At 43.9% G+C, this 12815-nt stretch overlaps 1 protein-coding gene across 2 annotated transcripts; it reads right to left on the bottom strand.

The window, feature by feature from the left end:
- Positions 1-273: 273 nt before the first annotated feature.
- Positions 274-12815, bottom strand: RNASEH2A (ribonuclease H2 subunit A). 2 transcript variants are annotated; one of them, XM_044658434.1, is made up of 8 exons: positions 12637-12815; positions 12314-12385; positions 12058-12184; positions 9840-9927; positions 9619-9756; positions 9420-9507; positions 800-927; positions 274-536 (listed from the first exon to the last, which is right to left on the bottom strand). In XM_044658434.1, the coding sequence occupies exons 1-8, from the start codon at positions 12761-12763 to the stop codon at positions 396-398; spliced, it is 909 nt and encodes a 302-aa protein (XP_044514369.1). In that variant the 5' UTR covers positions 12764-12815; the 3' UTR covers positions 274-395. The 2 variants fall into 2 exon arrangements, with proteins under 2 accessions (XP_044514369.1, XP_044514367.1); XM_044658432.1 differs by having other exon boundaries at positions 274-555; positions 804-927; positions 12637-12814.

Below are 12815 nucleotides of genomic sequence, written 5' to 3'. Positions count from 1 at the left end.
CTAGCCCGTGCTGCTTTTCTGTCTTGGAACTTTGGTTAGTTCTGATTCTAAGACAAAAGATAAGGGTTAAAAAAAAAAAAAAGTAAACCCAGGGCAACTGATTCTAAGTACAGTCCTCCTGGGAAGTTCCAGAGGCAGATTTCAGTTGGACATAAGGAAAAGTTTTCTAGTGCTATCCAAAAGTATGATTTCACATTCTGTGCAGTCAGGCTCAAGCATCCTTCACTTACCCCCTCCCTCTACCCATCCCTTCAATCCAGACAAAGACAGACACTGATGTTCCTGAGACTTTATTATGAACCACTGGGAAGGAAAAAAGACAAGGACACAAAGCAGCACTACTGTCCATGCCTGCCTGACACTGCCACTCTCTGTACCCACTTCCCCAACAATTTCTACAGGTCAGCCACCGTCTCCAACCCCCTTTCATGGAAGAACCGGTGAGACTGTCTTTCTGTGGGAGTCTGTCTACGGGCAAAGTAAGATAGCAGGGAGGGGGTGCTAGAACCCCTGCCAGCAGCCGGTGGATCTCCCGCCTCTTCCTCCGAGTCCTCCCTGCATGGAGGAGGAATGTGCAATGGTGAAGAGTGATATATAAGCCAGAGTGATTCCCATCCACCACTCCCACCCCTCCAGCCTCAATTATCCTTGGTCCCCAACAACCTCTTGCCACCCCTTTCATCTGTCTCCAAGGCCAGAACCCTAGGGCTGGGATTCTCCCAGGAAGCAGGTAAGTGCCAAAGTCAACGTGTTGCCAGCTAGTCCCTTCGTTCCTCCCCCAGGGGAGCCCAGGGTCAACCCACCAGCGCACAGGCACGGCACGTCCATCCAGGATGAGCTGAGCAGTGCTCCAGCTAAATCGGACAAACTGGGGAAAACCAAAGACCGGGTCCAAGCACTGGGACAGCCACTCTTTAGTCTTGGGGTCTGAGGAAGAAGGGAGATCAAAAATGAAAGGCCGAACCTAGGCAGGACACAACCATGAGGAACAGATCTTGGGATCTGCTGGACCAAGATTCCAGGGTCCATTGCTACATATACCCCAAGTCCCTCCCTGTGTGCCTCAATTCTCTCCTTTGTGGTTTCATTACCAAGGAAAAAAAGGTGGTGGGTCAGCCTGAAATTGCCAGTCAGAATGAGTGCTACGTGACCCTGGGCAAGCTCTAGCCTCTCTCTAGGGAAACTTCCTCATATGTAGAAGGGCATCAGAGTAGCCAGCTTCAAGGATCCGATAACTACAGATTATGGATGTCTTGGGACACACAGGAGAGTGGAGGGAGCAGTTTGTGACTCTGTCAATCAACCTTGCTCCTGGAGTCTAATTCCTTAACTCTGCCCCTTCTGGGTTCCCTTTGGATTTATCTATTCCTTAATCTCCTTTACTGGATGACCAACCAGTATCTGTCTCCCCCCCCAATCAATTAACCAATGAGCCTTTCTTTTTGGCAATACCTTTAATAGGCTAGGTACTTGTGATAATGAGATTAAATCTACCCAGTTCATTTTTCTATTTAATCACTAAAAATGTAAACACTACCACTTAATTCTCAAGTGGGGAGGTCTGTGACCCACATGTGCAAGAGTGAATGACAAATCAGAATTGACTGACTGCTGTAAGAGGGAAATTTTAGGTATTATATAAATATGTATTTAAAGTGTGGCCACCAGGAATCAACAATTCAGGTTGATTCCATAATTAAATCAGACCCAAGTCAGCATTGGGTTAGGCAGTTTATTGACATTTAGGAAGGTAAAGGTATGGGAATAAAGAGGAAGGGGAGGCTATTCCAGGCCTGCAGAGGCCTAGATGAGAGAGAAGGTTAAAAGCTTAAATAAATTAGGCTGCAAGCCACAAGGCCTAGCAACCAGATAGGCTAGTGCCTATTTAAGGCAGAGTTTTGGAAGCAGCCTAGGTAGGCCAAGGAAGTCAGCCTAACTTACCCACGTGACAATACAGAGTAGAAGCTGTCTGTGGTCTTAGGAGCTCCTTCAGCACCAAGATTCAAGGCGGGAACTGCCTCCACAGGAAGTAACCAACATACTTAAAGAGATAGTGTCTTTTGTCACTTCCTGTGGGTCCACCTCTAATTCAAGTGGACAAATGGCAGTCTCTACATTGATTTGGACTGCCCAAAGGGCAGTCCCTTGTTCTTGATTTGTTATTTATTGTCACGTGTGGGTAACTCGTCTCCCCTCCCCACTAAGGGAGGAGGGAATGACCTCATCTCAGGTAGGTAGAGTGTTGACTATAGAATGGACTAGAGCTAATTTTATTTACATACTGCCCCCTGGGCAGTCCTAAGTAAAGCACCTGTTGTGACTGGACATGTAAACTAGAAGGAAGACACAGGAAGTGACGCAAAAGAAGCACCTTTAAAAGGGAGTGACAACTTCCTGTGAGCAAGTTCTTCACTTCTTCATCTGGAACTGGACGTGGAGGAGCACTGGCTAGGACCTTGGACTTGGTGAGACTGTTATTAAATCTCTCCCTGAGAACTACACATGGTGAGTGAAAAAGGCTCACTCCCTTAGCTTCCCTGGAGGTACTAGCCTCCGGAGGGGCCCTTGATTAGGAGACCTCGTGGCTAAAATCCTTGTTAATTGACTTTTAGGCTCTCCAGCTAGTGCCTCTGGAGCCCTGCCAGAGTAAAGCCAGGAATCAAGCACACAGTTTAGCTCATTAAGCTAGATCTCTTACTCTATCCTATTCTCATTTCTTTACTTTCACTCTCTCCTATATTTTATAAATAAATTACTAAAAAATCATTTTGGAATTGATATTTATTCAATTCCTGGTGATCACTCCTTTAAATATTTAGTTCAACCAACCACAATTTTTCCCTTTTACATACTGCAGATTTGTTGTTTGGTTATTTTAGTTGTGCCTAACTCTTTATGACCCCATTTGGGGTTTTCTTGCCAGATATACTGGAGTACTTTGTCATTTCCTTCTCCAGCTCATTCGACAGATGAGGAAACTGAGGCAGAGAGAAGTTAAATGACTCACTCAGGGTCACATAGCTAATAAGTGTATGAGGCCAGATTGGATCTCAGGAAGAGGATTCTTCCTGACTCCAGGCCCAGGGCTCTATCCACTGCACCACTTAGCTATCCCTGGGCACTGTGGATACAAAGAGAACAAAGAAAACAGATCCGAAGCTTGAGGAGCTCTTCTGTTCAGAAAAATAGCACATACCTATATAGGTATAGATAAAACATACCGGAATGAAGAAAACTAGCATTTAAAAGTCCTCAGAGTGTTTCCACATGCCCTCTCTTTTGAGATTCACAACAACCCTGTGTAGTAGGTACAATTATTATCTACACCATTTCACAAATGGGAAAACTGAGGCTCACAGAGGTGACTTGCCAGGATCAAATAGCTAGCATCTAAAGGATAATTTAAATTCAGGTCTTTTTGAGTTCAAACCCATAGTTCTATCTGGAAATGCCACCTGACTGCCTTTACAGGCATATAGGAGATAATTACATATAGATATAAGGTACTTTTCAGGAGAAGGTACTAGCAGCTGGGAAGGCACCAAGAAAGGTCTCATAGAGAAGATGGCACCTGAGCTAAGCCTTGAATGAAATTAGGGACTGGGATTCTGGCAGATGAAGATCAGGGAGGGAGTGTTTTACATAAATGAGAGACAGCCAGACAAAAAGCAGGAAGCCAGATACAGATTGCTGGGCATAAGAAACAGCAAGAAAGTCAGCCTACTTGAACCAAAGTATATATAAACAGGAATAATGGGCAATAAGAAAGGAAAAGACAATTGAGGCCAAGACTATAAAAGGCTTGAATGCTGACCAGAGGAAAATATATCTAAACCTGAAAGCAATAGGGAGCCACTGGAGTTTAACGACTAGGAGTGTGGCATGGTCAGATTTTTTGCTTCAAGAAAATTGATTTGGAAGGTCTTGTATTCAAATCTGAATTCAGATACTACCTAGCTGTATGATCTTGGGCAACTTCCATTACCTAGCCCTTACTACTCGTCTAAGACAGAAGGTAAGAGTTAAAAAACTTTTTTTTGTTGTTTGGCAGCTGTGTAAAGAAAGAACTGAAGAGGGGAGAGACTTGAGGCTGGGACATCGATAATGAAATTACTGCAATTAATGTAATAGTCCAGGTGAGAAGGGCCAAACTAAGGTGGTATTTGTTTGGAGATAAGGGGGGATAAACAGAAGAGATTTTGTGAAGGTAGAAATAATAAGATTCAAAAACTAAGTGAATAGGTAGAAGAATTGAAAGTGAGGAGAGGGGCAGCTAGGTGGCTCAATAGATAGAGGCCTGGAGATGGGAGGTCCTAGGTTCAAATCTGGACTTAGTCACTTCCTAGTTTTGTGATCCTGGGCAAATCACTTAACCCCCACTGCCTAGCCCCTACTGCTCAGTTGCCTTGAAACCAATACTTAATATCAGTTCTAAGGCCAAAAGGGTAAGGGTTTTAAAAACTAATTTAGAGGAAGAAAATAAAAAGAAAGTGAGGGGACTAGGGTGATGTGTAAATAGAATTAGCCAGATCCCATAAATAGTCAAAAATCTACTCAACCCAGGCGTGCTAATGATGTCACTCCCACCTCCCTTAGTGGGGAGGGGAGAGGAGAGTTACCCACACGTGACAATAAGTAACAAATCAAGAATAAGGGACTGCCCTTTGGGCAGTCCAAATCAATGTAGAAACTGTCATTTGTCCATTTGAATTAGAGGTGGACCACAGGAAGTGATGAAAGACACAATCTCTTTAAGTAAGTGAGTGAACTTCCTGTGGGGGCAGTTGCCCTCTGGAACTGGAGGAAGAAGCATCTCCTGAGACCACAGACAGCTTACACTCTGTATTGTCACGTGGGTAAGTTAGGCTGACTTCCTTGGCCTAGCTGGGCCAATTCTAAACTCTGCCTATCTGGCTGTTGGGCCCTGTGGCTTACAGCTTCATTTATTTAGCCTTCTAACCTTCTCCCTCCGTCCAGGCCTTTGGCCTGGACTAGCCTCTACTTTTCTCTTTATTCCTACTTTTACCTACCGATTGTAAATAAACTCTTCAACCCGATGCTGACTTGGGTCTGAATTAATTACGGAATCAACCTAAATTGTTGATTCCTGGCGGCCACATATTTTTAATATATATCTATAAATACCTAAATTTTATTCCTTACAGTGATAATCCCAAGAAGGTTCTCCTCTTCTTCTCTATACTTTCTTGGAGATCTTATCAGTTTCCATGGGCTCAATGAGCATCTATCATATCAACGATTTTTTTTTTTAAATCCTTACCTTCCATCTTGGAGTCAATATTGTGTATTGGCTCCAAGGCAGAAGAGTGGTTAGGGCTAGGCAATGGAAGTTAAGTGACTTGCCCAGGGTGACACAGCTGGGAAGTATCTGAGGCCAGATTTGAATCTAGGATCTCCCATCTCTAGGCCTGGCTCTCAATTCACTGAGCTACTCAGCTGCCCCAACGATCATCCTGAGACAGAGCCAAGTTGGTGGAGAAGGTACAGGGACCCATCTAATTTCTACCAAATTACCCTCCAAAAAACTATGATATAATACCTCAAAACGAATTCTGGAGCATAACCCACAAAAAAGACAAGATAAAGTAATTTTTCAGCCCAAAACAACTTAGAAGGCCAGCATGAGGGATCTAGTGCACCAGGGTGGAGGGAGAAGAGAGCATGCCAGGGCAGGTGCCACCAAGGCAATTGGTTTGGGGCACAATTGAAGCAGCAGCCAAGGCTTCTAGGGCTCTCGGCCACAGGTGGTAAGCGGGGATCGGACAATTGCTCAGAAGAGTACAAGAGTCCCTTTGCTGGCTCTGGGTGCAAGACTTTAGTGGAATTGCCCATATGCAGAACCAGGTTGCAGTCCTGGGGTACAGTCACAGGGTGAGGAGGATCATACACCAGCACTTGCAGCCACGGGGGACCCTGGTTACAGTTCCGAGGACTAAAAGAGTGCTTGGAGCTACTCACAGACCAGAGCACAGGGTTGGAGAGTATTAAACACACCTCTCCTTACATCATGCCACCTAGGAAGACTGAAAGCAGATAGAACCCTAGTGCCAACTTTGAAGATAATTAAACGAAGAACCTGAAGCTTGGAACAGTGCTCCCTCCACCACAGTTACAGAGTTCAACTTTTAATAGATTTTTAAACTAAAAGAAAAAGACAAGAAAATGAGAAAACAAACAAAAAAGAAACAATATAAAAAGTTATTTTGGTGACAGGGTAAATTCAAACTAAGAAGACAACCAACTCAACACTGCTGCATCCAAAGCCTCCAAGGAAAATATAAATTGCTCTCAAGACAAAAAAAAGAGGAGCTCAAAAAGGATTTTAAAAATAAAGGTTGAAGAAAAATTGGGAAAAGAAATGAAAGTGATACAGGAAAACCATGGGGGAAAAAAAGAGTCAATAGCTTGACAAGGCACAAAAAATACTGAAAAAATTAATGCCTTAAGACCACTGGTAAAAAAAAAAAAAAAGCACAAAAATCCAAAGAAGAGGAGATAAGAGAAGGGCAAATCGGGGGAGGTGGAGATCAGAAATGGGGTAAATAGGATGGAAATACACAATAATCATAATGGTACAAGATTTTTTAAAGTTTCTCTAATAAAGGCTTCATTTCTCAAATACATAGAGAAATGAATTAAATATAGAAGAATACAAGTCATTCTCCAATTGATGAATGGCCAAAGGATATGAGCAGGCAGTTCTCAAATAACATAAAAGTTATGATCGTGCAAAAAATTCTCAATCATTATTAGAGAAATGCAGATTAAAATAACTCTGAAGTACCACCCCACACCTATCAGGTTGGATATTATAACAGAAAAGGAAAATGACCAAACATAGAGGGCATATGGGAAAGCTAGAATAAGAATGAATTGTTGAGGGAGCTATGAACCAATTCAATCATTCAGGAGAGCAATTTGGATATGTGCCCAAAGGGTTATAAAACAGTACATATTCTTTGACCCAGCAATACAATACCATTACTAGGTTTGGATCCCAAAGAGATTTAAAAAAGGGGGGGGGGGAACACACGTGTACAAAAATACTTAAAGCAGCACTTTTTGTGGAAGCAAAATTTGGTGAGGAGATACCCATCAACAGGGGAATGGCTAAGTAAGTTATAGTATAAATAACTGTAATGGAACACTACAGTGCTATAAGAAATGATGAGCAGGAGCTCAGAAAAACCTGGAAAGACTTATACAAACAGAAGCAGAATGAAATAAACAGAACCAGACATTGTATATGCCACAAATACTTTATAATGAACAACTGAATAACAACTGTTCTTAGAAAAACAATGATCCAAAACTATCCTAAAGGACTCGTGATAAAAGAATGCCATCTATTTCCAGAGAAAAAGAACTGAGTCTGAATCTAAACCAAAGCAAACTATTTTAACTTTCTTAACTTTTTTTCTACTTAAGTTTCCTTCCCCAAAAGGATTAATATGGAAAAATGTTTTACATGATTGCACATGTAAAATCTATATGACATTGCTTATCATCTCATGGTGGGTGGGAGGTAAGGAGAGAATTTGAAACTGAATAGTCTTTGAAACATGTTGGAAACTTTTTTCCCATGTAATTGGGGGGAAATTTTTAAAAATTATCATCTTGCACATGACTCCCAAATCTTCACCTAGAATCAGGAAGACCTATGTTCAAATTCAGCCTCAGATACTTACTTACTTATATGACCCTGGGAAAATCCCTTAGCCTCTGTCTACTTCAGTTTCCTCATCTGTTAAATGGTGATAAATAGAACAGCATCTACCATCCAGAGATGCTGTAAAGATTAAATGAGATAATATTTGTAATTGTTGTTGTTTTTTAGTTGTGCTTGACTTTTCATGAGTCAATTTGGGATTTCCTTGGCAGAGATCTTGGAGTGGTTTGCAATTTCCTTCTCCAGCTCATTTAACAGATGAGGAAACTGAGGCAAACAAGATTAAGTGACTTGCCCAGGGTCACATAGCTAGTAAGTGTCTGAGGCTGAATTTGAACTCAAGACTCATCTTCCTCACCCTAGACCTGGTGCCCTATCTACTGTACCACTTAGCTGCCCCAGCAAGTTTTCGAATTGTTTTGCAAGCCTTAAAACTCTGTCCTACTTCATATCAACTGCCTGTCCCATCAGTACCTCAAACTCCCACATGTCCACAACAGAACTCATCATTTTTCTCCCTACCCCACCTTTTCTTTTTAAATTTCTGCTGGGAACCACCACTGTTCCACTAGCTCAGATTTACAGCCACAGCTGTAATTCCTCCACTCTTTTCCCCCATCTAATCATGTGTACAGCTGCTGACCCTGCCTCCACAACGCCTCCGCCTCCACCTGTCTCTTCGTTTCTCTAGCATGAGGCCACCACCCTCATTACCTTTCACCTGAGCTACTCAAACAGCCTCTTAACTACTCTGGCAGTTTCCAATCTCTGCTTTCTCCAATCCTTCTTCCAAACAACTGACAGAAACCTATGGTGGCTCCCTAGTGACTCTAGGATTTAGAAGCCTCCACGGAGCTTCTCCAGATCTTCCATATGCCTGCCCTTCCCCTCTCTACTGGCTGGCCAAAGGCTTAGCACCTCCATTCAGCACTGGATTTTCCACTTTTGGCCTTTAGTTCAGGCTGTTCATATCTCCCTTTTCCCTCATACCTGGAATCTTTTTCTTACTCACCGTCACCTCTTAAGGTCCCTAGCTTCCTTTAAGGCTTAAGTCACCTCCTACCAGAACCCTGAACCCACACTGCACCCTCTTGAGGTAACCTCTAGGGAAAGAAAAGGGTATGTTTCATTTCTGCCTCTGCAACACCTCACACAGGGCAAGAGTCACAATTTAATTGTTTAATAAATGCTGGTTGAGTTGAGCTGAGCACTGGTTTGGAAATCAGAGAATCTGGGTTCCGATCTCAGTGCTCCTAGTAGTTCTCAGGGTGATTCCAGAGAAGTCCCTTACGTTCTCTGGGACTCAGTCTTCTTATCTAGAAAATGATGGCAACTGGGGATAGTAGGACCTCTATGTTTATTTCCATCTTTAGAATGTGGTTCTCAGACTTTTGTCTCTTGGCCCCATGCCCTCTTGTAGCCATACTGCAGGGTAGTACTCCTTTATTTTTTTTAAATCCTTACCATCTGTCTTAGAATGAATACTAAGTAGCAATTCTAAGGCAGAAGAGTGGTAAGAACTAGGCAACTGGGGGGGTTAAGTGTCTTGCCCAGAGTCATGCAGCTAGCAAATGTCTAAAGCCAGATTTGAACCCAGGTCCTCCTGACTCCAGGCCTGGCACTCCATAGTGGTACCTACTCTCCCTAGGTTAGTACCCTCTTTCACCCAATCTTGGCTTCCCCAGGGAATAAGGGAGAATGAGACCACTGGTTTGACTGGAGTACTCACCATTGGGGTAGCCAGACCCATAATCCATTTTCATGTCCCCAAGGTCTTCCAGAAACTTCCATCTCTTCACAACCTGGTCCCGGGCAACCTGGAAGGGTAGGCTGAGTAAAGGTGGGTATGGAACCAAGGCAGGTGGGTACATAGTAGGCACTTCTCTGGGTCAGGGGAGTCCAGACAACAAGGTGGTAGGGGGACTGACCTTGGCACAAATGCTGGCAGCACTGACCACAGGGAAGAGGGAATCTGCCTTGGGTCGAACAGTCACCTCTAGCTCTGGAAACCTCTCCTGAAGTTTTTGCTGGTACTTGTCAGCTGGCCCCACTGTATCCACAAACACCTATAAAAACCAGGGGATGTGGGTCAGAGGCAGGGTAGCCCAAGGCAGCCCAACTTCCCCTACCCTGAATAGGTCCCACTAACCTGAGTGACCTTCACACCCTGATCCAGGGCCAACTGCACCAAAGCCATAGCAGTGTCGTGAGAAAGGGAGTTCAAGTTATACTTGGCCCTAAAAGGAAATATGTAGAGCCCACTCAGACTTTGCCTGGCCCCACTCCTTATTAAGGGGCAATCAAATATCTTCCTTAAGGCTACTTTCAGGATCCCCATCACCCAATATGAGTCTTCCCAAGGATGAGTCTTTTGCAGCCTCATTTATAGTTGGAAAGGACTTTGAACATCAGCCAATTACCATTTTATCCTGGGAGAAACTGAGGCTCACAAAGGGGAAAGAACTTATTCAAAGTCACCCAACTAGTGAGTAAGGGAGGGGAAGCAATGTCATGGAGTAAACAGTACTTGAATCAGAGGGAGGAAAATCTGGGTTCAAATCCTGCCTCTGATATTTACTATGATATGGCCCTAAGCAAGAAGATAGAACCCCACGTTATTTATCTTGTGCTTATGAGGTCTCTTTTCAGCTCTAAATTGGTGACCCTATGAGTCAAACTGAGGTCTTTTATTTTGTTTTGTTTTTTTTTAAACCCTTGTACTTCGGTGTATTGTCTCATAGGTGGAAGATTGGTAAGGGTGGGCAATGGGGGTCAAGTGACTTGCCCAGGGTCACACAGCTGGGAAGTGGCTGAAACTGAGGTCTTTTGTAGGCCTTACAGTGTTTCAAAGTTGATTGAGGGGCAGCTAGGTGGCACAGGCCTGGAGTCAGGAAGACCTAGGTTCAAATCTGGCCTCATAGCCATGCAACCCTGGTCAAGGGACTGAACCCAATTGCCTAGCTCCTATCGGTCTTCTGCGGTAGAGCTAATAGTTAGCATTGATTCTAGGACAGAAGGTAAGGGTTAAAAAAAAAAAAAAAAAAAAGAATGCTATCAGGAAGAAGGACTAGTCTTTTTCTTCTTGGCTCCACAGAGCAAAACCAGGTAAGAGACCTTGGAGTGGACAAGAGGACTTGTCTGAGAGGCAGCAAGAACTGGGTTTAAATTCCACCTCAGAGAGAGAACTATGGGAGTAGAAACACAGGAGAAAAACATAAGATTTATCACTTGTTTGTATGGGTATATATATATGATTTGGGGTTTTGGTTTTAAAAGATAACTCTGTTGCAAAAATGAATAATATGGAAATAGGTATCAAGTGATAACATTTGTATAACTCAGTGGAATTGCTTGTCAGCTCTGTTATAAGAGAATTAAGGAAAGTTTAGCAAGAGGCATAAGTTAGCTGGATGGCTGATAGAGAAGGTTCCAAGCATGGAATGGTGGAGGGAGACTTTTTTTCCTGAGGGACTCTTTTTTCTGGGTTCTTTACCTCCAGCAGCTAAGGAAAGCCTAGCCTAACTCCTAGCAGTTGCATCCAGAGAATGCCTCAGGAAAAGTCTCCCTCCACCATTCCATGCTTGGAACCTTCTCTGTCAGCCATCCAGCTAACTTATGCCTCTTGCTAAACTTTCCCTAATTTTCTTATGACAGCTCCAGGACAGGGGAGGAAGAGAAAATAAATCATACAACCATGGAAAAAATTTTAAAAGCTTAAAAAATGGAATTTTAAAAATGCACCTCAGAAACTTCACCATTTATGTTTTGCATGATTTCACATGTATAATCTAGATCAAATTGCTTGCCTTCTAAAGGAGGAGAGATGTGAGGGAGGGAGGGAAAGAATTTGAAACTCAAAATCTAAAAAGGAACAAATGTTAAAAAATCTTTTTATGTATAATTGAGAAATATTTAATGAAATAAAAAATATATTGGGGAAACTTCATAGCTATGTGAGCTTAGGGTACATAGGCATTTAACCTCTCTACACCTCAGTTTCCTAATCTGTAAAATGAAGGAATGGACTTGATGGCCTCTGTGGTCCCTTCCAGCAGTAAATCAATAATCCTTAATTGTCAAATGTAGGGTCAATTAAGGAAGCACTTCCTATATCAATTAGAGTTATTCAAAAGAGAAATGGACTGCCTCAGGCAGGGTTAAATAGGTTCTACCCTACTGTAAGTAGACAAGTAAAAATAGGTGACCACTCTATGCATGTCTGGAGGGGATTTGAGATGGGCTAGATGATCCCTGAGGTCCCTTTCGGACTCCGAAACACTGTGTCCTGCAATATAGCGTTCTTGCCACTACATACACCTTGAGTGGCCCAAGAGTCCATTTGCTGCCCACCCATGCACAGCCCTTACCGCCTCTGCATGCTGTTGGAAATGAGGTTTGGGGACAGAATGTCCAAGGCCCAGCCCACAAAGTCCCGAGCCTGGTCTAGCTTCCCAAAGAGTCTCTCCCTCTCGGCCTCTGACAGAGTCTTTGAATCTGGTCCGGTGGAAAAGAGAAGAAATGCAGAGTGGAGACTTAAGTCAGAAGTACACAATCCAGTCCTCTCCCCCATCCTCCCCAGCCTCTTGGGAAGCCTTTTGGGCACAGTTCCAGTTCTGGACTCACCTGCCACCTTCAGGGCTTCCAGTTCGCCCAATCTGGACAAGGGACAAAAGCAGATGCCATAAACCATGGGGCCTGTCGAAAGGTAAGAGCTGGGGTCAGATGCCTCCAATCCTGGCATCCTGACTCCTCTGGCCCATATCCTGCCCACCTGCCCAGAGCCAAGGCCAATTTCATATGATCCCTTAGTCTAATTGCCCTACAACCAGGGTCCACCTCCAGCTAAATTATCACCCCGGAGCCCGTCCTACCACGCCAGGGCAATCCCCCAACCCGGATACAATCCTCCCCCAGCCCGTAGGCTCCACTCCGAGCCCCAACTCCACCCAGGACAGGCCCCCGGCCGGCCTCATCGATGCCCAGGCAGCAGTCCTCGGTGCGGCACAGCTCTGGCACCGGCGAACTCAGACGGCAGCTGCCCGTGTTATCCCGCTCAAAGTCTCCCAAATCCATGCTTGCAGTAAACAGAGTCGAACACAGACTAAGAGAATCCGCAACTGCGCGG

This window comes from Gracilinanus agilis, chromosome 1, assembly GCF_016433145.1.
Source record: "Gracilinanus agilis isolate LMUSP501 chromosome 1, AgileGrace, whole genome shotgun sequence".
NCBI lineage: Eukaryota > Metazoa > Chordata > Mammalia > Didelphimorphia > Didelphidae > Gracilinanus > Gracilinanus agilis.
This window is presented reverse-complemented; position numbering and strand designations above follow the sequence as displayed.